Source organism: Tamandua tetradactyla, chromosome 15 (genome assembly GCF_023851605.1).
Source record: "Tamandua tetradactyla isolate mTamTet1 chromosome 15, mTamTet1.pri, whole genome shotgun sequence".
Classification (NCBI taxonomy): Eukaryota; Metazoa; Chordata; class Mammalia; order Pilosa; family Myrmecophagidae; genus Tamandua; species Tamandua tetradactyla.
The window spans coordinates 26,131,668-26,158,563 of NC_135341.1; the positions used below are offsets into that span (position 1 = coordinate 26,131,668).

The window sequence follows — 26,896 nt, forward strand, 5'->3', positions numbered from 1 at the left end:
TATTTATAAGCAATGAAAATTTTTCTTTCAAATGAAATCTCATAATAAATTCTAATACATGAAAGAGATCAAAGTAGAATTGTTGTGGTTAAAAGGGGAGTTAGGGTCTCAGAACCTTTCCCTGAGGCGCTGAAGAACCAGTTAAAAATGCTGATGTAGTCCAACCTTCCTCAGTCTCCCTGGAGCATAAATGACTTGTCCCACACCAAATGCTCAATCTGCATGGCCTAGAACTAGGGCCCAGGCTAAGGTTAGGGCCCCTTTCATGTAGTAGATGCCCATCTTCGGATTTCTGGGATAATAATAACACAGACATTCCTTGGAGATATTACAGATTTGGTTCCAGACCACCACAATAAAGCAAATATCGAAATAAAGTGAGGCACACAAATTTTTTGGTTTCCCAGTATATATAAAAGTTATGTTTATACTATATTGTAGTCTGTGAAGTGTGCAATAGCATTATATCTGAAAACACAGTGTACACACCCTAATTTAAAAATACTTTATTGCTAAAAAATGCTAACCACCATCTGAGCCATCAGCTATCTTTTTGCTGGTGGAGGGTCTTGCCTCAGTGTTGATTCCTGCTGACTCATGAGGATGATGGTTGCTGAAAGTTGGGGCAATTTCTTAAAATAAGACAATGAAGTTGGCTGCATTGATTGACTTTTCCTTTCACAAACATTTCTCTGAAACATGCGATGCTTTCGATAGCATTTTTCTTACAGAAGAACTTCTTTGAAAAAAATGCATTCAGTCCTCTCCAAATCTGCCACTGCTTTATCAACTAAGTTTATGTGATATTCTAAATACTTTTTCTCATTTCAACAATGTTTACAGCATCTTCACCAGAAGTAGATTCCATCTCAAGAAATACTTTCTTTGCTCATCTATAAGAAGCAACTCCTCATCCATTCAAGTTTTATCATGAGATTGCAGCAATTCAGTCACATCTTCAGGCTCCACTGCTAATTCTATTTCTCTTGCTATTACTGCAGTTACTTCCTCACTGAAATCTTGAGCCCTTCCTCCATGAGAGTTGGAATCAACCTCTTCCAAATTCCTGTGAATGTTAATATTTTTACCTCCTCCTACAAATCACAAATGTTCTTAATCGCATCCAGAATGGTGAATCCTTTCCAGAGGATTTTCAATTCATTTTGTCCAAATCCATCAAATTGCCTGGTATGGCAGCTTTAACCTTATTAGATGTATTTTGTAAATAATAAGATTTGAGAGTTGAAATGACTCCTCAATCGATGTACTGCAGAATGGATGTTGTGTGAGTAGGCACAAAAACGATACTCATTTCATTATAATCTCCATCAGAGCTCTGGGTGACCAGGTGCATAGGCAGTAATATTTTGAAAGGAATCTCTTGTTCTGAGCAGTAGGTCTCGACAGTGAACTTAAAATATTCAGTAAACCATGTTGTAAACAGACACGCTGTCATCCGGGCTTTGTTGTTCCATTTATAGAGCATGGGCAGAGTAGGTTTAGCATAATTCTTAAGGGTCTTTGGATTTTTAGGATTGTAAATGAATATCAGCTTCAATCTAAAGTCACAGGTGCATTAGCCCCTAGCAAGAAAGTCAACCTGTCCTTTGGAGCTTTGAATCCAAGCATTGACTTCTTTCTAGCTAAGAAAGTCCTAGCTGGCATCTTCTTCCAATAGAAGGCTGTTTTGTCTACCTTGAAGACCAACTGTTTAGTGTAGCCACTGTCATCAGTGATCCTAGCTAGATCTTCTGGATATCTTGCTGCAGCTTCTACATCAGCACTTGCTGCTTCACCTTGCACTTTTATGTGATGGAGATAGCTTCTTTCCTTAAACATCATGAACCAACCTCTGGTAGATTCATACTTTTCTGCAACTTCCTCACCTCTCTCAGCCTTCATTGAAGACAGTTAGAGCCTTGCTCTGGTTTAGGCTTTGGCTTAAGGGAATGTGGCTGGTTTGATCTTCTATCCAGACCGCTAAAACTTTCTCTATATCAGCAATCAGGCTGCTTTGCTTTTTTATCACCATATGTTCTTTCAACTTTTCTTGTACATTCACAGCTTGGCTAACTGTTTACACCAGAGGCCTAGCTTTCGGCCTGTTTCGGCTTTTGACATGCCTTCCCCACTGACTTTAATCATTTCTAGCTTTTCATTTAAAGGGAATGACTTGCAGCTCTTTCTTTTACTTAAACATTTAGAGGCCATTGTAGGGCTATTAATTGGCCTAATTTCAATATTGTTAAGACTCAGGGAATAAGGAGGCCTGAGGAGAGGGAGAGAGACAGGGAAATGGCTGGTGGGTGGAGGAGTCAGAACACACATAACATTTATTAAGTTCACTGTCATATGGTCGCAGTTATGGTACCCCAAAACAATTACAATAGCAACATCAAAGAATCAGTGTTCACAGATCACCATAACAGATAATAATAATAATGAAAAAATATGAAATATTATGAGAATTACCAAAATGTGGCAGAGAAGTGAACACATGCTGTTGAGAAAATGGCACTGATAGACTTGCTTGATTCAGGGTTGCAACAAACTTTTAATATGTTAAAAAAAAAAAAAACACGCAGATCTGTGAAGGACAATCAAGGGTAGCACAACAAAATGAGATACACCTGTAATAATATTAAGGCTGGTTGAATCTTCCTGTACTCCAGCCTACCTGTGCATATACCTGTGCATATTTCACTCTAATGCTCAAAACAACCTTCTGAGGTCCTGTTGGTCACCCCTCTTTGCGCACACAGGCTGGAGCTCAGAGAAGGGAGCCATGAGTGGAACCACCACACCCCCATCCCCCATGGAGAGTCGGCAATGCATTTGTGCGGCTGGAGGCATATCTGCATTTTAGCAGCAGAGAAAGCCAGCCTGGCCAATGCATAATTTCAGAAAACTTGCCCCTAGCCAGGCAGAAGTAAGTACATGAGTTGTATGTACCTTGAGTGGGAGGTTCCTGTCCCTACTTTATGCAGAAGGAGTTTGTGGCACAGCCATGGTTTCTGCTGGGCCAGAATGTCTCCAGTGTATACATGCCACCTCAAAAGGGACAGCTCCACATATGCATGGGGCCTGCTAGTCGGCAGGCAGAGCATCATGCTCCAGGCCTCTCAGCAGCCCATGTCTCCTCCTAGGCTGTAACATCATCCTGAATTCAATTACCGTGGGCATGGTGCCCTTAACGCTTGCTAAAGAAATGTATTTTCCTTGAACTTGTGTGAAACGCAAAAATGGAAAGTTAAAATTTTCAGAACTAAACTGCCAAACTGACCTTTCGAAAATGAACCATACTTTGCTCGAAGAATAGTTGTCAATTCTTTTTTGACATTTGTTCCTTTACAGATATGACCCTTAAATTATTTATGCTTACCAGCTCCAAAAATGGAATAATAATGGCCTCTCTCTTTAGGCCTTCAGACCTCTCTTGCAGTTTTCATAGATTTTGAATAAGAAAAGGATTCCAATGGGGTTTTAGAATTGCCAGCGTCTTACAAAAATAAAGTTCCTTACCCTTTTTATGGCAAAGTCACACAGGTTATTCCTTTATGAATGTTGATTAATCTCCCACGAGACAGAAATAGGCAGTAGAATGCTTATTTTATAGATGTAATATCCAATTCACTAGTAAAGAATTGACAGAGGCCCCTGGCCTCTCTGAGAGAGGAAGATCTGGCCACCGAGTCTGATTCTGATAGAGGGTTCTTTTCACACTTCTCCTATTTACTGCCTCATAATTATCTGACATTGACTTAATACTCTACAATGAAAGGCAGTTTTCTGCAATCTGCTTTATTAGTCATCACGCCAGACTTGATGTATCATCAGACATGTCTGGTACCCCCAGTACTAATAGGGCACGTAGGACATGGCCAAGGCGCCATCAATATTTGATGAGTGATTGAGTGACTCTCTTACCCCTGGAAAACATGAGGATGATTTGATCCACTCTTTTGGATCTTACTCGAGATTTATTGAGGATGCAAAAGTACTGCTAGCAATGTAAAATTAACAATAGAGGCTAGCATTAATAAAGCAACCACTCGGTGCCCAGCCTGTGTCAAGTTTTTCTGCACTTTAACCTCACGATGACCTCTCCCAGCAGCCCCCAGCTTGTTATGTGACATCCCCCTGCTACAGGGAAGGTTCAGAGGAGCCTGAATCACTTTCTGAGTGGAGCAGGACAGTGACCCAGGCCTGTCTGTCAGGAGCATTTACACCCTTAACCCTCAGGCTGCGAGATGACTACAAAAATTCCCATTTAGAGCAATAAGAACTTATGACTGTAATGTCCACTACAATTTTGAAAATTTAAGTAGTCCTCTTTCTTGAAGCTTTCTGGATAAAAAAGTACTCTCTTTAAATTCATAGGCCTTTCCATCTGAACTCTCTGTTTATAAAGTAATTCACAATAGTTATGGCATTTTGAATCCAGAACCCTTATCCCTTTCTCTTGTGAGGCATCAAGTTGCCTTTTGTCCTCTGATTAAGCTTGGGAGGTGGGGGTGACTGTTTTCTCTTATGCAGATATCATGGTTGGGGGAGGATTGTCTTTTCTTCTGCAGAGCAGTGAGGGGGGTGGGGAGGGGGAGTCTTCTTCTCTTTCTAATGTAAAGATGTCTTTTTTTAAAAAAGTGTTTTTTGAATATGAATGTATAATGATACAACTTTCACAATGTGACTATGTGATTGTGAAAAGAAAAGGTGTTTGGAACATGAACTTTCCAGTAGAGACATAAAAAATGAACAAGTTGTTGGTGTCTGAGATTCTGTCCCCTATTTCAGAACCACTCCACCTACCTGCCCTACATGCATCCTAGGCAGGGTCCTGGCCCAGGATGTGTTCCCTGCTTCCCCTGCTGGAATTTGGGTTGCATTTTCCCATAGCTGTCATGTGGTTGCCATCCCTGAAATCGGGCCCTTAGCACACTACGGCCTCTGTAGGCTTCAGAGCTCAACAGCCTCGTAGGGACCTTCCTTCACATGTAAGAAAACGTACTGAGTTGTAAACCACACACTCACAAGGGCCCATTTGGATCACTGCACATTTATAAGTAGAGACTACCTGGAAAGAATGAAATTGCAGTAATTCTTGATTAATCATCCAACTCCTTCAACATGTCACTTTAAATGGCATTTTCAAAATAAAATATAGCCATTGGTTTTTACACAATGTATGATATCTTATTTCCCAAATGACACCTGAACTATAATCATGGCACGTTATTTGCCTTCCATAAAACAGTATAGCTTTCTAATAGAAGAAAGTATCTTTGCAGCTTTTTTTTTATTTTTGGTCATTTTTTCTTTCTCCCATTTGAGAGCACAGATTTGCTGAGACCCAGTAATCAACAGTTTGCAGGAGACTTTCTCAAATATTAGCGCAAGCTAATTTTGCCCTACTGTGAGAGGTGCTCGTGAAAGATTTTGCAAGCACCTAGTACTCAGCAGAATCTTATCTAAAATGATGTCTTTATCGATCCTGAGCCTGACCTGCACCAAATGGTCATCCTTCACCAATGAATTGTTTCAACAATAGTGTATTAGTATGCACATAAAAATACAGTCAATCAGTTTTCAAGATCTATAAGGGAGAAAATGCATTACTTGTCTTAAACAAATTCTACATGGCAGCGTCAGAAAATCGAAAATCAAGTGCTGTGTCTTGATTCAGAGATTTTAAATCTGATTAACTGGCCCCGCATCATTTCTTTTCAAGCTTGAAGACTTAGCTTGCACTTATAGGTTTTCTATTACCTACAGTTAAAATGCATTATATATAGATAATTAAGCATTTATATTAATTGGCTTTCAAAAGATGAGCTGGAGGAATCATTTACCTGAGCTGATCTAACCAAGGGGAGGGCAGCCAATTTTGCTGAATTTGGTCTGACTCCATTGGTTTTTCCTCTGTTATTGGTATTCACCAGTTTCAAAGTGGATGAGGCTGAAAGTTTGTAAATAGATTATTATCTGAAAGGTAATTTTATTTCACTAGAAATGGCTTTATTATGTGGAGAAGAGTGAAAATGTAATTTGGACCCTTGTCCAGATGCTCTTAAGTCTGGTAGCAGAAAATGGTTTCATTTGTTAATTTCTCCTCTTAGAGTTTCTGTAGTCAGTCTTTAAATAGAGCAATTTAGCATTTTGAGGAAACAAACTGTGCACTCTCCAAGAATATAATTGAAATTACCCCATACCCATGCACAATAATTACCTCTCAAAACATTTTCCATTGCTTGACATCATAGTGGTAATTGCTTAATGATATTATAATTTCATTACGTAGGGATTGCAATGGCAAAATGATGTAAGTTGGAGGCTTTGAAAATTAAGTTACAATGAAAACAGAAGCTTTTATGCACATTTATAGCACTTATTTCACTGTAAAATTATACATAATCTCACCCAATTTTTGTACTAATGTCATTGTTTGTGGAGTTTTAAAATCCATCCATTTAAAGCGTTGGTACTAAAAACCGCAAAACCTATTGAGCCTCCGTGATTATAATGCGTGAGGTTCCCGGTCTATAGTGATATGTAACGGAATGAATGCATTTATATAGCAGTTATTGCTCTTGTTTGAATGCATTATATAGCAAAACCTCTACCTATGAATTGGATCCACCCCAATCTCTGTGTAGTTGGGTAATAAAGACCCATGGCCCATTACATTGGTTATTTTCATCTTGAAAGATTCCTGACTGGTTATAAAATGTATTGAGTTTTCTAATTTAATAGCACCAGCTTAAAATTTTATATTTTTGCAAAGTACAGGCACAGAATCCACTGAACAAATTATAAAGAGTATAATGCTTACATGTCAGAGGTCAGAGTTTCCCTCAATTATTGATAAGATAAAATAGAAAAATCAAACAGTAGATCCATAAGATAGTTATGACTTGCAACCATTTACCTCAGTGATTTTAACATTATTTCTGATGGAAAAATTAGTTTTACTTTTTCAAAAATACATGATTTGGGTACAAGAGCCATTTTTATTTAAAGATTAATTTATTATAATGTCCTATATAAAATTAAATGGGTGTTCCTGGCCTACGGCACTCCCCCCCCAAAAAAAGCAAAGCAAAAATATAATTAATTGACGCTTTGTGTTTCATTCAAATCCACTTTTTTTTCCTTTGGGTAGTAAAAAGATGACACAAGTACTGTTTGGGGGTAGGGAATAAAGTGTAAATGAACATACCCCTCATGTGTGTGACTCAAATATCCTACCTTTTCCATGATAGCAATTATAACAACAAGCACGTGTACTCATTAATCACTGTGTGCATGCTGGGTGTTGCCTCATCTAGTTGTCATAGGTTCTGTGACGGGTGATAATATTATCTTTACTCAGCGTATGAGGAAACTGAGGCTCAATATGGTCAAGTTTCCCATTTGGGAACTGCAAAAGTGGTGGAGTTGGGATTTCAACCCATGTGTGTCTGACTCCACTGCCTAAATGTTTACATTGTCATACTGCCCGCCTCCCCTGAAGACTTTTTTCACACTTTACGCTTTATCAGTACACCTGTTCTGAGTTCTAAAAAAGTTAGTCTATGGTTCATAGTTTATTTTATTATTATTATTATCCTTAATAGTAATAGTAGTTGTCATTTATTGAACAGCTACTAGGTGCTATGCATGTTGCCAGTGTCCAATTTAATCTTCCCCCTAAGAAATAAGCATTGTTATTCCCATTTTATAGATGAGGAAACAAAGGTCCAATGAGGTGAAATAACCTACAACCTGCCTACGGTCATTTGGGTATAAACACCAGAGCCCAGATTCATTCCCAGGTTTTTGGGATTCTAGGGCTTGTGTCCTTTTAGTCCCTGCAGGAGGCACTCCTGGTTTAAGCTTTCATTGGTCTTCAGTAGCTGCTTTTGTTTTATGTGTGTGTGTTGCAACGATAACCAGACTGTGCCCAGCTCAGTCACATAGCACACACACTGTATTAATAAACCGATTTCATTCAGTTCTCTGAAATAGCCCAAATAGTAAAGGGATGATGGGTTGAATGTCTGAAAGTAAAGGATGTGCACACTCTCCTTTGATGCTCTTGGTGTGCAGAAGTGACCTACAGGGCCCAGAGGAGGCAGAGCCCCGAAATGATCATGTTTAACAAAACAGAAGACAATAAAGGAAAGGCAACCTTCCTTCTCTGAGTTCCTGTTCTTAATTAGAAACTGTACAGTGTGCTCAGGTCAGCTACCACTATTAAATTTCTGTCATAACTTCAAGGATACCTTTATAGCTAAAGACACTGCAGGGATCATCTACAGAATCCACATAAGTGTCTGGGCCCCTGCTTCACTTTCCCTAGAGTACACATTCCATTTAATGATCAACTCTAATGCTTTCAGAATCTTTCCTTGTGTGGAGCCAAAATCTGGCCCCCATAACTCCCACCCATTGCTCCTATTGCTTCCTCCTGGAATCTCCAGAATCTTAACTCCTCCCTCATATACCAGCTCTTCTGTACTGGAAGCCAAAAGGGCTGCTATCACCTCCATCAAGCTTTCTCTTTTCTGGAGTTAATAAACCCAGTTCCTTTGGCCTTATTGAACTATTTCTCTCTGCCCTCCCCCTGGGCTGTTTCATCTTTGCCAGTAGTTTTTGATATAGGAAATCAAATTTCTTTTGTTTCCCAGACTGACTTTTTAAAATGTGGGACATCTTTAAAGTTTTTTCTCTTTCCAGTGTTTAAATACTTTGATGTGATAACTCCCAATTGATTGTGTTACTGCCTTCTTAACAAAAACATCGAGCACAGTATTGTGAAAAGAACTTCAAACTGAGAGTCTAAGTCATTCTGCCTTAAACCCACCAAGTAACCTCAGATGACCTACTTAGTTTTGCTCACCCTGGTTTTCTCATCAGTAAAATGGGTACAGTAATTTCTGCCTATTCCACAGGGTTGTGAGGGTCAAATGAGTCAGTGTATGAGAAAGTGCTTTCTAAACCATCAGGGCCTTTACCAATTGAGGTATTACTAAGCAAAGAAAGTAATTGAATAATTAAACTCTCTGTTAAACCCTACTTTTTAAGGACTGCTAGCACAGCACTCAGCTCACAAAAAAAGTCAGCACATTTCATACATTGGACACTCCTTGAGGACAGGAAATGTTTTTGTTTTTTATTTTTTTATTTTTTTGCATGGGTGGGCACTGAAAATTGAACCCGGGTCTCCAGCATGGCAGGCGAAAATTCTGACACTGAGACACCATCACACTGCCCAGGAAATGTTTTTTATAATCAATATTTTCCCTGTAGTGAGCAGAATTGTATCCTGCAAAAAGATATGTTGAAATCCCAGTCACCAATACTTGTGAACATGACCTTATTTAGAAATACAGTCTTTGCGAATGTAATTGGGTTAAGATATAGTCATGTTGGGTTAGCATGGGCCCAAAATCCAAACATGGTGACTTCATAAGAGAAAGGAGGGGAAGGTTTGGACACAAGAGACACACAAGAAATGCACACTGAGGGTGGGTGGCCATGTGAACATGGAGGCAGATATCAGAGTGATAGAGCTATAAGCCAAGGAATGCCCAAGATTGAGAGCAAGCACCAGAAGCTGGAAGAAACAAGGAAGGATTTTCCCCTGGAGCCTTCAGAGGAAGCATGGCTCTACTGACACCTTTGTTTCAGATTTCTAGTCACCTGAACTGAGAGAATAAATTTCTGTTTTTTTAAACCACTCAGTTTGTAGTACTTGTTACAGCAGCCCTTGGAAACCAATACAGTTCCCAACACCTAGCTCAGTGCCTTGCTCAAAGAAGGATCACTATAATATTTGTTGAGTGGATAGAAGTACAGACAGAGGAATTATGGAGGCACAGTTTCAAATCCCCACCTTCTCTATCTGTCCCCCATTTCCTTGGACTTATTCCAGCTTGTTCTGCCAGTGTCCTTGGTTTGATTTTGGCTGGGTAAAATGAAATCCTGGTACCACCACCATCTTCTCTCACTCTGGGCACTGACACTTCAGATCATGAGCTTTGTTACACAATCATTCATTCACCTTTTCAATAAATAATCTGTTACTTATTGAGCCTCTATGGCTTACCATGTCCTCTACCATGACCACCATCCAAGCCCTTCTGAAGCTGACCCCTGGTGAGCCTGCAGCCCAAAGGCTTGAGTTTCTTTGGACTTTAATATCCTGTGCTAATGAAGAGAGAGAGTATTGTTGTAATCACCCCTTCTCCCTGGGCCTGCTTGATCTCCTCCGTGATAGGAGGTATTGCTCTCCCAGCTTCTGAACTCCTAGTATGCTGACTTTCCAGAGTATTCTGATGCACTGACTTGCTGCTGACAGAGTCAAATACCAACGTGCTTAGCACAACACTGAGCACATACAAGGTGGTCTGGAAACATCTTGAGTAAAATTCAGTTTTTCTTTCCTGTCATGCCCAGTTTGTTGGAACCAGCCAAATCTTGATAATGACTTAAGCAGTGGGAATTCTCATCATTCAAATCATCTAAATGGCTGTCAAAAAAGAAAAATATCAAGCCATGCTTGTATTTCCAGCAAACTTGACAGAACTTTCTACCCACCTGGCATTTTGTTTTCTATATATGGTCTCTGCGTTATGTATTGTATTTCTAAATGATATTTTAATTCATATTTATATGCTAACTTTTTGAGTTAGTGAATGTATGAATGATTTTTTTAATGATGTCATTTGATATGATTAAGTTTCAATCATGCCCCTTTCCTTAATCCTGACTATTGTAACTCTTTAGTCCTTTGACAAGTCCCTTTAGCCCCTTTTTTCTTTCCCCTCCCAGCCAGTCCTAGACACTCAATTTCTTTGGTCCATTGTGATGACGGCGGCCTAGGTGATCATTGGGTATGCTTCTTTTCTGTCTTGCACTGCTTAAGTAAGTCTCATCACTTCTGCAGTGGCCCTCCTTTCCAATATCACATAAAGAAAATCCCCCAGGAAAGATGGGGACTGCTGCTTCATGGTCTGTCTCATGTTTCAGCTTTCGGAATTCCCAGCCAGGCTGGCAGCTGATGTGTCTGTGGCTCCCCTTCCCCACAGGTGAGGAAGACCTGAGTGTGGAAGAGGATGAGGAAGTGCTGACTCTGTTGTATGACCCGTGTCTGAACTGTTACTTTGACCCCCAGACTGGGAAATACTATGAGTTGGTGTGATTCCCTCCTTCCAGGGCAGAGAATAGCCACCACCAGCCGGAGCAGCAGAGCAGCTCAGACCCTGTTACCGAGGCATCGCAGTTTGTGCCTTGGGCCAGCCCATGGAAACAGAAGTCGCTGCGAAAAGTGAATTTATTTTCTAAATAATGTTCCGTGTTGAAAATAGCTATGTTCCTTTAGTAGAGGTGTGTGCTTCTGAAACTGTGAACGAATTAATATAATGACAAGAGTTTAGGGCTTCAAACTGGTTCTCATTTGTTGGTCTCCATTCTATGTGTAATTTTGTTTCACATAATTTATGCACACGAGTTGAGTTATTAATTCAAGTTTCTTGCAGTGTTAATCTGTAAATGATGGCCTGATATACAGAAACTGTGTAATTGTTTAAATGATATTTGGGTACTCTTTATTTTATAACCTATTTGTATTAAAAATAAAGTATGATGGTCAAAGAATACCTTTCAAATTGCTGTTTTTTATTCACCACTCTTTCTTTACCAGACTATCCCTAGATGATACTTACCTTTCCTTAGACCCTCTTAGAAAAAGAAACACTGAGAACTGGTCAGACTTTATGATCACATTTTATTGGCACAGGCCTCACTATTTCCATTTCATTATAATTCTTCCAGAGTTTGCCAAAGATCGCACCATTGGTAAACACTTCAGCTGCCTAGCACTGTAACTTGTGGAGGTTTTTAAAACTTGTTACCAATGATCTTTGAATTCTAATGATACGGTGCAAATCTAGCTCTTCCGTTCCAGATTTAACAAGAATTATCCATAGTAATGAAGCTGGCCCATTTGAACACCCTACATACCTCACCACTTTTGTGACTTGGGCCTGGAGAAATCTCGGAGGCTTCCTTCGATCTTTAAGGTTATGCCAGTGTGACTGCCACACTGCAAGGAAAAAAAACACATGCTTTTGGGTAAATGGCTTTGAAGTGTGCCAAAAATATTAATACTGAGCTTTTACTTATTATATTAGCTGGCATATTTTGTTATTTAATAAAGATTTTTTAATAAAGAAGACTGTCACTGGAAATGAAAAATTATTGATGTACAGTTGGATTTAATAGTAGTACTATAATTTTATTTCATGTTGCTTGATTGAGGAAATAGAGTCTTTTTATCAGGAGTAGATTTGGGCTGCTGTTCAAAAGATCATACATTATTTAGAACCATGTTTGCATTTGATAAGCTTTTAATCCTGTTGTTCACAAAGTATACCTTTGTTATGAATTTCTCTCAAGATTTTCATACTAACAAGATGAAAATGAGTAACTGAGTTTCACAAAGCATGCAGAATGATAAAAGAGTTGGGTTATCTTGATAATGACCTTGAAGACTGGTGTAGGACTTGTAAAACCTCATTTCTGTCTGCTTTAGATAGCCTTAAGACTATCCATGCAAATAGGGAAGTCAATTGGAATGTCTGATTTACTTGCAATTACAAGTATCAGAAAATCATGAGCAATGTTAAGGAAAAAAAAATCTTAAGGATAGAGAGTGCCTCCTGAAACCCCAAAACAGAATGCTACAAGGCCCCAGAATGGATTCAAACTGGAACTAGAAAATTAGGGAGAACTCTGTTTGGATTCTCGAAAACAACCATCAGACACCCTTAATCCCAGGATTCACAGATGTACTGAACAATCAGGCTCCAAAGGCATACGAATCAAGGCAGCTCCAGGGATCCCTATAGCAGGAAATCAACAGTTTCATTTGTCAACCGAAATAACTCAACGTCATCTTTTTCCATCTTTGAGTCTGCTCAAGGAGCAAGAAGTCAGTTGGCTTGACATATAGGTCATCCCCAGGACCACGTGGGATGGAAATGAGGTAGTCCCAGAAGGAGAAGAGGGTGCTGTTAACAAAATGGGAGGGATACCTTGCAGGCAAAAATGAGTCCAGAAGTATCATCTTTGGTGCTCAACTCTGCTTCATTTTCTTGTCTCTCTCTCTCTCTCTCTCTCTCTCTCTCTCTCTCCCTCCCTCCCTCCCTCCCTCCCTCCCTCCCTCCCTCCCTCTCTCTCTCTCTCTCTCTCTCTCTCCCCCTCTCTCTCTCCTTCCTCTCCACACCACTGCCCACCCCTGCCAATTTATTCAGCGACTCAGTCCACTTGCCGGAACACTCAGCCATAGCCAATACAAACAACCAGACATTAATATGAACTTTCAAATTCAATCCTAAGCTCCTAGATTGGGGTTCCAGTTGGCCCAAATTGGGTCCAGAGACCTTCTGCTCCATATGGATGTGGAGAAATTAAGGAGTTTTTGTGAGCCGAGTAGCCTCTTCCATAAGGTCCCACCATAAGGGCTTACTATCCACTTTTTACATTCTATTTGTCTTTTTCAAAGAGGTGGCTTTCTATGGTGACTTCTACAGAAAAACTGAAAAATGGATATAGATGTGATTCACACTGCCAATTTTAAATAAAAATGGTGCAGCCAGTTTACTTGGAAACTCAGTGACTAGGCTTTGCTTGTTCACTAGTTGTCAAATTTTGCTAACAATATTGTGTCTCCAGGAAGTTTATAGAAATACTATGCCTAGGTTCCTCCCAAAGAGAATCTGATTTTATTGGTTCCAGGTATAGCCTGAGCACTGAGATGTCTGAACCCTCCCTGGGCAATTCTAATGTGCATTCAAGGTTGAGAACCACAGCTATAGATTATATCTGACATGATGAGAAGGCAGTGGCTTTGCCTAATGGCATCCATACCACTGGGGAAGAGTCTATCTTGTTAGTCTCCATTTTCAAGACCTTGATTTCTACTTTTCTAATCAAATTTATACTGAACATTTGTAATTGGAACTGACTGTAAAAATGGCTGCTAAAAAATTTTTAATTCAATGTGAAAATACATTTTAAGATAATTTGGTATCAATTTTGGAACCAATTCAGAGTTTCTCATTTCATATAATTCAGAGTGCACTGAAATAATGACTTTAAATCATCAATCTCTAATTATTATTTAATTACAGAGCCCAGTTAATGGAAATTATGGAAGGACAACTGTCAGCTGATATGTAGCATCAGTTCAATGATTTAGCTTCCCTGGCAATTATAAGTTCTCTTTCTCTCTCTCCAATTAACTTAATTTTATTTTCTATTGCAGAAAATACTGACATTTGAAAATGCATAGACACTTTTTCAAAATAATTTGCCCTATTGTATTTCTCTATATTTTTAGATTAACTTCCTTTAAATCAGTCATTTCAAACCTATCTCGATTTTGTTTGAAGTGCAAACTGTGTTTAATAACCAAGAATGATGTAGTTGTATAATGTACAACCTGAGGACAATTAATTAAAGGAACTAAATTTAAAGCTGTGCTTTGGCTTTAATTAAAGATCTAGGTGCTGTAAGCTTTTGGGCTGTTCTTTATGTAAAACTGTGGAATACCAACAAGTACAGTACTGAAATGGTTTATTCCAGTTCACATCCTGTGACTCTCAATCTTCAATCAAAATGTCTGGGGTAAAAATGAGAATTAAGAATCATATATCCACATATGGTTGTATTCTTGTTTTCTATGACTTCTATTTCATACAGCATTCATCTTGCATTCCAAAATAGCTGCTCATATAGAGAATTCTTGTAAAGCAAATCCTAGTTTCTCTTTTTATTCCATTGAAATATTGAGATAGAATCTTCTAATTGGACCTAGAAAGAATAATCAAGATTATTTCATTTAATTTTCTGATTTAGAATTGAGAAAAGTGAGATGGAAGTTAATTGTCCACAAACAATAGTTGCAAAGGAGAGAATAGAATCCATGACTGTTCATTTCTAACCCGTGTCTGTCTTTTTCCACCCAAGGGAATTAAGAGGAGGATTTTAAATGACATTTAGACAGACATCACAGATCTGCAGTGTTCCCAGGGGACACTTGTTCCCTGCCAGGAGTTTGGGCACTCTGGCTCTTACTTAGTGGTTCTTCTTTTTCCTCTGTGCAGATTCTGTCTTCCCCTCATTGTCAGTCTTTCCACCTCATGGATCAACATTTCCCAAACAAAGTGTGTTCCAAGAAACAGAACTTCAATGAAATGTTAATAATTCAGTAGGAGTGGGGAAGAGCTCCATGGTCAAATAATGTTGGAAAATACAAGAGAAGCAGAAATGATCATTACTGAGGAAGTAATGGCATTAGTAGACTAACACGCCCAGGGCATCTCCAAGGAAGGACCAGAATATGCAGCACTTCTCAATTTATTTGTTCACAGAACACTTTTTCCATACAGCATCTCAAGGGACTACCTGTCCACAGATCACTTCTCGAGGACCTGGAAGCCCTAACTGCCACCAGAACTCACAGAAATGAGTCTCTAGGGTAGGCTGGTTGTTGCTTGCTTGATTTTGGTTTTGTGTGCCCATGTGTCGTGGTGGTAGTTGTAGGGATTTTCTTGTTTGTTTTTTTGTTTTTCCCTGCATTTCACAGAACTCTGTGCTCACTATAACAAGATTGCTTTGCAGACTCTATTTTCATTGAAAACAAGATATACTAAAGCCTGAATGTTCCTCAAGTCTGAGGCTTTGGTCAGACTGAAGAAATTTTCTTTCTCACATTTTTTATTTTATCAATTTATAGCTGTAAGGTATGTGGTTTACTTATAAAAAAGATGAATCTAGATTAAAATTCATTCATCATGAATATGGGAGTCGCACATCTTAAGAAATTTTTCAGTTCTGGTTTGCCTGGTTTTAACATAATTTAGAACCACATTAAGTCAAAATAATTTGACTTATAAGAATTAAAATGACCAATAAACTTGGGCCATAGATAACACTAATTTTTACTGCTGACATATTCTTCTGTAGTTAATCATCAGTAATCCCATGAAGCATTACAGAAGTGAAGCGTGGGAAATGGTATTGATTGGTTTTCATCAGCCCAACTTATCATTGTCAATGTTTATGCTGAACCTGGCAAGATTTAAGCTTATAAACTTGCTCCTAATAGTAATAAATATTGCTGATATTTTAACCCATGGATCAGGGGAAATTATCTCTAATTTGCTTTAATGGATACTTCCAAAGACAGAGGGAAGGTGTTCGGGGACCTTAATCATTGAGATAAGCACAATCATCTGGGTGTATTTAGCTTAAGAAATACAGAAGGGAAAATTACTTTGTTCATTTCTGATAATAAGCCATTCTGAAACATAAATTCTATTAATCAGGGAGTTTCAATAATCTAAGAGTAAATCTTGAGATGGGGTTAAAATCATCACCAGTTTTGTTTTTATGGCTTCCTAAACCCGGGATTATCTTAATTAAAAAAAAAATCAATAAAAATGTCACCCTTTATTTCTCCTACTGCTTACAAAAGTAATTCAGACGTTTCAAACCCTGAAAGCCTATGAATCTCTTAGCCAACTCAATTGACACCAGCTTCCCTTTTCCTTTAAAACTTTTTGGCTGGTCAGATAAATTGCTAGCATCTTATAAGGGGTAATTTTAGTGAGCAAAATATATTTTCTTCCCATTGTTTGACTTTTCTCTGACTTCTGATAGCTAGTTTTTTTTTTAATGGTCTATGTATCTAAACCTAGATATTAGCTATATTTATAGTACCTTTTCAGTTATTCCAAAGGTTTTGACTTAGGTCAGGTACTTCTCAAGAACATCTGCCATGGTCAAGAGAAATTTGATTTAAGGAAGAAAAAAAAGACTGTGGCTACATTTTTTATCTTAACATAAGAATGTATGGATGTTTCAAAGCCCAGATACACACAGAAAGAACTATTCCAGAGGTTCCTCTTATAATCTGCTCTAAGCAACAAACTCATGGATACTGGTAATGTCTATAGCCTGAATTTATAAGGAACATCACTGCTGCATTTATCGTTTAATTTTTGAGATCGCTTCCCATGTTTTGCCAGGTGTTGCTCTCAATCTAATCTGGTAGTTCTCAACCTGAGCTGCACATGAAATTGCCTGGGGATGCTAAAAAATGCTGCTGCCTGGGCCCCATCCTACCTCCTCTGCCCTGGGCTATGACCTGGCCATTACAATATTTAAAAACTCCCCAAATGATCCCAGTATGTACAAAGGCTGAGACCCCCTGGCTTAACCTATTCTCATTTCTCCTCTTTCCTTCACTTCTTCACTTCCTACAGTGCCAGAATAAACAGTCTAAAGATTCCCAAGACATATGGCATAGATGACATTCAACAGTATTCATCAACAGACTAACCATCACCTGATGGATTTCATCTGCAGGCAATCCAATACTGCATTGAAAATCTGCTTTAGCACCACCGCCCATGGTTGATGACCCCTAGAATGGAAAACATGACTTTTGTTTTGCTTTGCTTTGATCTCTTCACTCTGTCTTCTTCACTTTACAAGCTAAACAACTCATTCTTCTTGGGTTCAGATTATATTCTATATTAATAGGCATATCTGGGTTCCAGCTTCCAAATTAATTAAGGAGGAAGGTTTATCCAGTGACTACGGGAAAGTGATGGGAGGCACTGTCATAGACGGCTGAAATGAGTGCATGTGTGCATGTGTGTGAGTGTGTATTTTATAAATAGGATGCTGTCAGTTCACAAAATCCTCATGACCTAGCATCACTGAATTAATATTGTTAGGGAGTTTTGGAGTCTTTTCATTTTCAGTAGCTTTTAACGAGTCAAATATATTTTTCTTTCACATAAAAATGTCATTTATTCTGGTCTGAGCAAAGATGCAGTCCTATGGCTAATTTTCCTGATCTATGGTATATTTCTAAACATAAGAATATGAGAGAGGCACTGGAAATTTAAAATTGCATTTAAATGACTATTCAGAGTCATAAACCTTTTGTAAAGTCTGTTTTCTATACAGCCTTGAATTAGAGTCGCTTTGAGCTATGAAGGAATTAAGACAGTTGACATATAGTAGGGTAACACAGTGCATAAGAGATAGCAAGAATGGAAAGAGAAAGTAGAAGTGGAAATCAAGAAACCTATAAGGCAGCAACCAAGCAACCAGGGCTCCCACCACCTCCCCACCCAAGAGTGTTTGCAGAGCACAGAGGGTGTCCATCTGTCCATAGGGTGAGACAGTGGGCTAGTGTTTGGGGTGTTTTTTTTTAACCTTCAAAGGCAATTTGACCCCAGCAAGCTGAAGAACTGGGAGGCATCCAAGATGCTAACAAATGGGCTACCCCTGAAAAAGCACTTAGCGCATAGTGAGTGCTCAGTAACTGCTCACTGTTGTGATTATTACTTATGCCAAAGGTTTTAAGTTTTGGCTCTCGCTGATACACAAGGACTATTGCATCATTTCTAAAAGTATGCATGTATAGGGATGTAGAGTACTATATTTTCCTATAAGGTTAAGCTAAAAAAATGTTCATCAGTTCTCCGAGGAAAAAAAAAGCACATAGACTTCAATGCAGTAAGACAAAGAAAACTAACCACTCCCTAAGGGGGCAAAATACAGCCAACACTGATTACAGATATAATGCCTGGGCCATGTAGCTAAAAAAGAGACACTCCAGAAATTCCTCAAAACTGTATTTAGTCAATATTTGTAATAATTCAGGTCCCATATAGTTGAACTATTGACTCCATTATGAACTTTCAGTCTTTCTTACTGAAAATTCAGGACCAAGTCAACAGCCCCTTTTCAAAACAAGTATTTCGGAAGTGATCGGTTCTGAGCCAAGCAGCTCATATCTGTTAAGAAGATTTGGGCTTGTATTCCTCATCGTACAGTGTAGGACTATTCCAAATAGTCTCCTTTATCTCAACTCATTTTATACTTTGATACGCATTTTATCATAGGTCATTCTGAAAGCATTTGAAGTAATAATTAAACTATATTTGTTTTTAAAAGTCTGTAATCCAGATTTTGTATAATTTCAGACTGGCTCTCTTACACTTAGGCTAACCAATGAGACTTTTCTAGGAGATAAAGTTATGTTAAGCTATGAAAATGATTGTTTTCATATCTCCATAGCCTACTTTGCCATTATTTGCTATTCTGAAGGTAAGCCATCCCCTGCAAATGTTTCTCCCAAAATTTCTATCTGGGCCTCAATTCAGGTTATAGCTACAGAACAGTTCCCAAAGAAATAGTGATTTCTTCAGAACCCATGGTTTTCCTTCAGTTTGGATATGTTCGATGCCTTTGATGACTGAGAAGAGGGGAAAATTCACAGTCCCTGTGGTAACTGTTTTTGCCATGGCTTTCATGCCATGTTGGATGCTATAAACCAGTTGAGTGAGAAACTGTTTTTCTCTGTACTCTCCTACAAATTCAAGCACCATTAATTTCCATTTCCAATACCAGGTGGTAAAAAAAATCATACATGTCAGCCTCTGGAACAGTGTGTATAATAAATTTCTTGTAGTACTTTCTTAAACAGTTTCATTCATCCAAAATGATAAAGAGCATTTAAACCATCTCTTGATGAAGCCTGAAACGCCAGTTTCTGGTGTTTCTCAGCCACATTCTCACAGTCCGTAAACAATTACCTACAGCTTTATCATCATACTACTTCAGATTTAAATGCTAAGCTCAATGATTTTTAAAATGCATTCCTATAGTATCTCTACTGATCTGAATTTGGCAATTATCATCAGATTATATATCAAAGGTGAAATTGTCCCTTTTTTTTCCCTTTGTCCTAATGATTCATTAGGGTTGGCTTTGGAATATGATTGTGCTCAATGCTTTATTCTGCCCCAGAAATCCTATCATTACCACTGGGTGAAAATGACTTTCTTGGTGATTGTCTCCATCATCTTTATTGTTATTGTCAGGTCTCAGAAAAAGAACTCTATAGGTAAAAATGGACCTGTAATCCAGGGGTCTCTCAGCTTCTTTTTCAGAGCCAGATGTGACAGCAAGATAAACAATCACAAGGTTTACAGCTAAGAGATGTTTGAGAGCCCCAGACAAGCCAGTGCCACACCCACCAGAAGGCCTGCTTGATAACAGAGCAGTGCATCAGAACCCCTGCAACCAACCAGATCATAAGTCAGTGAGCCCCCATCCAATCAAGGGACAACACACCACCTAGTGGGCACCCTCCCCTCCTGGCATAGTTTTTCTTTTTAAGGCACAGCTCTCAGAAAGAAAGCTAGAGTCATTTTCTCTCTTTTTGCTGGCTCCCCAGGTGGGGGCCATTTCCAGGCTCCCACCTGCTTTCTCACTTTCGCTTTCCCGCCTGCTTCTCCCCTTCAGTAAATCTGTTAAGTTTTGACTCGCTGTTCTGTGTGGATTCCTTGACAACTCCATAAATGGTGCCAAAATCCAGGAATGGCAGTCAGACTGAGGCTTAGTTTTTCGGCCTCTTGGTGCTACATTACTGCCTTCCAGTCAACCCCGTTTGGAGATTAGACTGAGGTTTGAGTTTCCAGCCCCTCAGGGCTACAGGAACATCCTCCCAGTCACTCCATTCCCTGAATCACACAGGTGTTCAGGTTTCCATGCAGTTGATGGCTTAAGTCCACCTGCTCAGACCACCCTGACGTGATGCCAGCTCACCTCCATGGCACTCAAACATCCACAACTAATTTGGCTTTAGGTAAGTGATGCCTTTCTGCCCAGATCCTCCCCTCAAGAGCTTTGTTCACTGTCCAGGAGACACCCAGTGTTCAGGGAACACCCCAATCCACGTCAAGGAGGTGGCAACCTAAAAATCTGAGTTCAGTCAAAACTCTCCCATGCTGAACCATTTTGGAAAAAGCTTTAGAATCAGCAGAGTCCACATAGCCAGAGATCTTTGGAGATGCAGAAGAGCACCCTGAGGTAATCCTTATGAAACGAAAAGCCTGGAGTCAAAGCTAGCAGACTTTGCCATGTGCCTTTCCAGCCAGCAGAGGTATTCTGGACCCACTGGCCTTTCTTAAATCAAGGTGTCTTTCCCTAGTTGCCTTAGTTTGGACAATTTCTGGCCTTAGAACTGTAAACTTGCAAGTTAATAAATTCCCATTTTTAAAAGCCAAAAAAAAAAAAACCTCTCCTATGCTCATGGAGCCATTTTCTTTTTCTTTTTGCTGGCTCCCCAGGTGGGAGCCTTTTTCAGGCTCCCAACTGCTTTCTCCCTTTCACTCTCCCACCTGCTTTCTCCCATCAATAAATCTGTTAGCTTTTACTCACGGTCCTGTGTGGATTCCTTAACAACTCCATGGCTAACAATCATCACCACCTATTGCGCTCCCACTGTGTTCCCAAGCATTGCACTGAACACCAGGTGTCCTCTGGATGCCAAACAAAACTCTCAAGGGGAGGATCTGGGCAGAAAGGCGTCACTTACCTGTCACATTTTCTCATGTGATCTTTCTAACAATTGTTTGAAAGAAGGAGTAGCCCACTTTGTAAATTAGGAAACTTAGGCACAAACAGGCTCAGGGCCTCTCCTAAGAGGCAAGGCAGGGATCTCTCCAGTACCAGCTGATGCCAAACCTCGTGATTTAACTGTCAGTGGCACTGCTGACCATTATTGGGTGATGGCTAGAATCCAAATTGCTTATTAGAAGAGAAAAGTTTTAATCATGACACCTTGCTTACTGTTAAGGTGATACTTCCATGGTTGCATTTAAAATATATATATTTTTCCTTTTTGTCTGTTATACCTTGTACTAAAGAAGGGTCTACAGTTTTTTAAAAGTCTGCAAGGAATTTACCTTCATATATATCTAAATATTTTGAAATTTTGATATCTATGTATATTAGGAAGCTTCCCCCTATTATCAACAAATTTTATAAAGGGAAAATGTTAGGCACTGCATGCAGGAATCACTTCAAAAATCTATTTCTTCTCCACAAGGCATCCTTCTTACTCTTCCTTTCCCCTGGTGTTTCTATAGTAACCTGGCATCCTCAGCTGTCACCTTTTTGTTGGCACTAAAAGATCATTTACAGTCAGTCCTCCACTTGGTCTGAAATGTGCCCTTCAATTCATAATGCATCAGATAGTGTATAAGTTTAACAGGACCCAAAGCATTTCTTATCTTGAGTTGAGCTCACATATTGGGAGGAGTTAAATATCAAAATATGTGGTGTTGTGGGATTCAGCTTTCAGCTTTACAACTAATAAAATCAAGCTGGCTTCTGGGCTCTTTGCAGTCAGCCTGAGCCCCTTCGCACCCATTACCTCTCCTACTGCTTACACAAGGATTATACGTGTTGGTAGATAGTTACATGCAAGAAAGGAAAGTTTCAGAAATTTTTGTTTTCTATGATCAGTGTTTTTTTTTCTCCTGAAAAGCCTCAAGCTCTTCCATCCATAGAACAGAAAAATATGGGCGTTTTTGTCATATCAGATAATCAAACTCTGAACCCAGGCATGTCATGGTGAAGGTGGAAAAAATATGAGAGTGGGGCCTCATGTTCAGCAAGGCTCTCTCCCAGTGAGTTAGGCACCTGCTGGTGGGGATACCCCGAGAACTGCAAGCAAAAAAACAGCCATCATTTGCCTTCACACTGAAGTCCATGCCTGAGCCATATCACTTATAGTATGTGATGAATTAATTTAATTTAAAATTAATTTACAGTAATAATAAATTTGTGATTATTTTATGAATAGACAAATAAAATCGTGTTTATTATTTGATGAGATTAAATTTTAATTTGTGAAAGGCAAACATTCAAAATTCACCAAACCTGTTCCATTCACAATCTTTTTCCAACTATGGTCTTCCTTATCTCAACTGATGGCAAATCCATCCTTAAGGTTGTTAAGGCCAAAAAACTTGGAGACAACCTTGTTTCCTCCCTTTTTCTCACACCCCACATTCACATTATCAGGAAATCTTGACTTTACCCTCAACATATATCCAGACTCTGACTATTTCTTACCATTCTCACCATTATCTCCCTAGACCAAAACCACTGTCATCTCTTATTGTCTTACTACAATGGCCTACTATTGTAGGCTAGTCTGCCTGCCCCTACTGTTGCCCCAGCCCCCCACCTGCCAGAGTGAACCTTTGAAAATACAGCATATCATGTCATTGATCAACTGAAAACCTTCCAGGGGATCTCAATTTCCAACGATGTTGGATTGATTTGGTATAAATTAAGCCTCTCTTTTGGAACAACTACAAAGCTTACAGAAATAAAATCAAGTCTGTTTGAAGGTGTCAGAGAGTTTTATCATGATAGTGAGAACTCAGCAAGTTAAGATCACAGAACAATAGGAAAACAAGAGTGACCCTGGCATTCAGAGCTACTTTTTCCCTTACTAAGGCACAGAAATGGCTGACAGTGCCTGAGAATGTGAGCAGAGGTCCCTGAAACCTTATCAGCTAGAGACAAAAGCTTCGTGCCTACTATATTAGCTAAGGTTCTCTAGAGAAACAGAATCAGCAGGAGATATCTGTACATATACAGTTTATAAAACCATCTCATGCTACTGTCGGGATGTAAGAATCCAAGAACTATGGGGCAGGCAGCAAGCTGGCAGTTTTCAGTGAAGGTCCTCAAAGAACTCTCAGGAGAGATTGGCTGGCTGAAGCAGGCAGAGTGATTGTCTCTCCTGAATCCTCCTTAAAATCCTCCTTAAAAGCCTTCTGGTGATTAGTTTAAGCATCGCTCATTGCAGAAGACACTCCCCTTGCACTCCCCTTGCAAGTGCAAGTGCAATCAGCTGTGGGTGCAGCCAACATGGTCACGATTTAAGTTCATGAAATGTTCTCACAGCAACAGACAGGCCAGCGCTTGCCCGGCCAGACAAAGGGCATCACCACCTGGCCAAGTTGACATATGGACCTGACCATCACACCTACCAAGGAGTAAGGACTCTCTTCATCACCACCAGCTTATAGGAGACCCCTGAAAAGCTATACCTACTGGTAGAGGTTTAACTGGTTATATAGGTCAGGTTTCCAAAGACTAAAGCCCATATTTCAATCATTTCAATCTCTGATTGGATTAAGACATTTGATTACCCCAAACATAATTACCGACCACAAGCAAATATAAATCCACTTTATAGGAATATTTCATGCAGCGCTTCAAATTAGCCCCTACAGTTCTCATAACTCAATGCCCAGCACTCAATCAAAAAATGCTGTACGTACCAGGACACAAGCTAAAGTGATCAACAACCAAGAGGAAAAAAGACAAAAGGAACAAATCTGTATTAAGGAAGTACAGATATTAGAGGTATCAAATATGGACTTTTAAAAATAATTATGAGAATGAAGATTGTGCTGGTACAAAAAGGAACAAATTGTGAGGCATGCAACAATGTGAATGAACATATGGGACAGTTGGTGAGACAAACAAGTTGGAAACAAAAGAACAAGAACAGTATGGTTATCTTTAGAAAATGCTTATAAGAAAACAGGGGCCTAGACTGTTAAGATTTTAGAGCAGAAACACTAAGTCCAGAGTGGTGATTAAAATTTCTGGATTTTGAGAGGCTGTTTTATATATATAACCTGATATTTAGAAAGAAGAATGAAGCAAAATAGGTTAGGGGTAAAGTAATCAGAACACAGGAGTAAGGAAGACAGTGTCTATATTTTAGAACCACACATATTCTTTGAATGGAAGAAAGGTTTATTTGATCTGGAACTGAAATTTTCTGTCATGCATATTCTAATTCAACCTAACTATATAGCTCATTCAAAAAATTGAAATACAGGGAGCATAGAATAAAATCCTGTATAGATTATTGTAATGTCTGGAGACATCCTAGAGTATATTAAGCAGATAATCAAAGTGTATCGGCAAAGTCCCCTGGGGGAGGGGAGAAAGAAAATGGAACTATTAAACCTTACCATCAGGGAATCCTCTGATACTGTGTCAAACTTTAGGGACACCTAAATCAATAGGCCATGCCCTGGATCATGAGGCTTACTCTTGTGAAGCTTATGTAGGTGGCGGAGAAGCTTAGACTACCTATAGGCATGCTTAAGAGTCACTTCTGGAGGACCTCTTTTGTTGCTCAGATGTGGCCTCAGTATCTCTAAGCCCACTCTGCAAGTGAAACTGTTGTCCTCCCCCTTACATAGGACATGACATCCAGGGGTGAAACTCTCCCCGGGAATGTGAGAGAGGACTCCCAGGGATGAATCCAGACCTGGCACCATGGGATCAACAATTACATCCTAACCAAAAGGGGGAAAAGAGGTATAATAAGTGGCAGAGAGAGTTCAAATAGAGTCAAGAAGCTACTCTTGGGCGGGCCACGGTGGCTCAGCAGGCAAGGACGCTTGCCTGCCATGCCAGAGGACCCGGGTTCGATTCCCAGTGCCTGCCCATGTAAGAAGCTACTCATAATGCAAGCTTCAGTTAGACCTTGCTACCTATCATAACCTGCCAATCCCCAACCAGGACCATTCCAGCAAATCCTAAAGAACATGTAAGGCAATATATAAGATTCCACAAGGGTTCCATGCACTAAAGTAACTTTCCAGAAACCTGTAACTTCCAGATGGGTCCCTGGTCCAGATAAGTCCTGAAACCTAGCCCAGCCTCTCCAGAACATCAGATAGTTCCATCTCCCTACCCCATATTAGTGACAGACCCTTCCAATATCAAAAATTTAGAATTGCCACAGCCCAGCCAACCTTAAACAGAGGTATGGAAAGATCAAAGGTGATGGTGGAGTTATACAGAGAGGATAGGATTTAACAAATGAATATGAATGCTGAACCATTAATTTGATATCACTTTTAGTCTCCAGTATTTTAAAGCAGCTAGAAGTAAAAGCCTAAAATTGTGAAATTGTAACCCATGTCAAACTCTGAAATATGTTCAACAACTCATTGTGGGGGTGTGCTTTGAAATTTATAGCTTTTCTGTATATATGTTATTTTTCACAAAAAAAGAAAAAAAATTTTTGATGATAAAAAAATATTTAAGCCCTCTAGCCTCCTATATTCTGGAGCAGCCAGAAAATATGGGAGGATCGTATGGTAGCCCATGACAAACTCTGAGATCTGTCCTGTAACCACTTGTTGAAGAGTGCTTTGAAAACTATTGCTTTTTTATTTCTTTGCTTTGTATATGTGTTATACTATACAATAAAAAAGTAAAAAATAATAATAATAAAGAAAAAATAAAAAACTGTAAATCATAAATGTTAGTTTTGAAAACTGAGTTAAATGCATGTGTATCACATTTATATGTGATTTTTAACAATAAAACATTTAAATGAAACAAAAGATAATAATAATTATGAATAATATGACCAAAACATTAAATGAATAGATGGAGAATTTAATCAAAGAAGTAGACGCTATTAAGAAAAGAATAAATTAGAAAGCAAACATACAATAGAAAGAATTAACAGAACTATAGTTCATTGTAAAAGCTAGTAAAACTGATTAAAAAAACATTACAAGACTATTTACACAAACATAAAAAAATAAAAAGGGCAAAAGTTACCAATATTGGGAATGAAAAGGGGGGTGTTACTACCTATCGACTGTTTTGGTATCCTAAAGCTGATGAGATGTAATATACCAGAAATGGACTGGCTTTTACCATGGGAATTCATTAGCTTACAATTTACAGCTCTTGAGCTGTGAAAACGCCCAACTCAAAACATCGATAGGATGATAGCTGAACTCTGGAGACAGGTTGCTGGTATGCGGGACACCTTTGTCACCTGGGACGGCACATGGCCGGTGTCTGCTGGTCCTTCTCTCCTAGGTTTCGTTGTTTTCACTCCATCTCTCAGTTTCTCTGGGTGCTTCTTTGAACTGCATCTGTTGGCTTCTCTGGCCTTTTTCTGAAATTTATCCTTTCA

The 26,896-nt window shown here is 39.1% G+C and overlaps 1 protein-coding gene across 7 annotated transcripts in view; it reads left to right on the forward strand.

Annotated features, from left to right (window-relative positions):
* Positions 1-11,623, forward strand: part of CFAP20DC (CFAP20 domain containing) — a 301,331-nt gene extending 289,708 nt beyond the window's left edge. For 5 of the 7 annotated variants that reach the window (XM_077128821.1, XM_077128819.1, XM_077128823.1 and 2 more), the window contains one exon: positions 11,197-11,623. In XM_077128821.1, the coding sequence (XP_076984936.1) occupies positions 11,197-11,312 (116 nt within the window). In that variant the 3' untranslated portion in view covers positions 11,313-11,623. Of the gene's footprint in view, positions 1-11,069 lie in introns of all 7 variants that reach the window. The other 2 variants (XM_077128820.1, XM_077128824.1) reach the window with 1 other exon arrangement.
* The last annotated feature ends 15,273 nt before the right edge of the window (positions 11,624-26,896 follow it).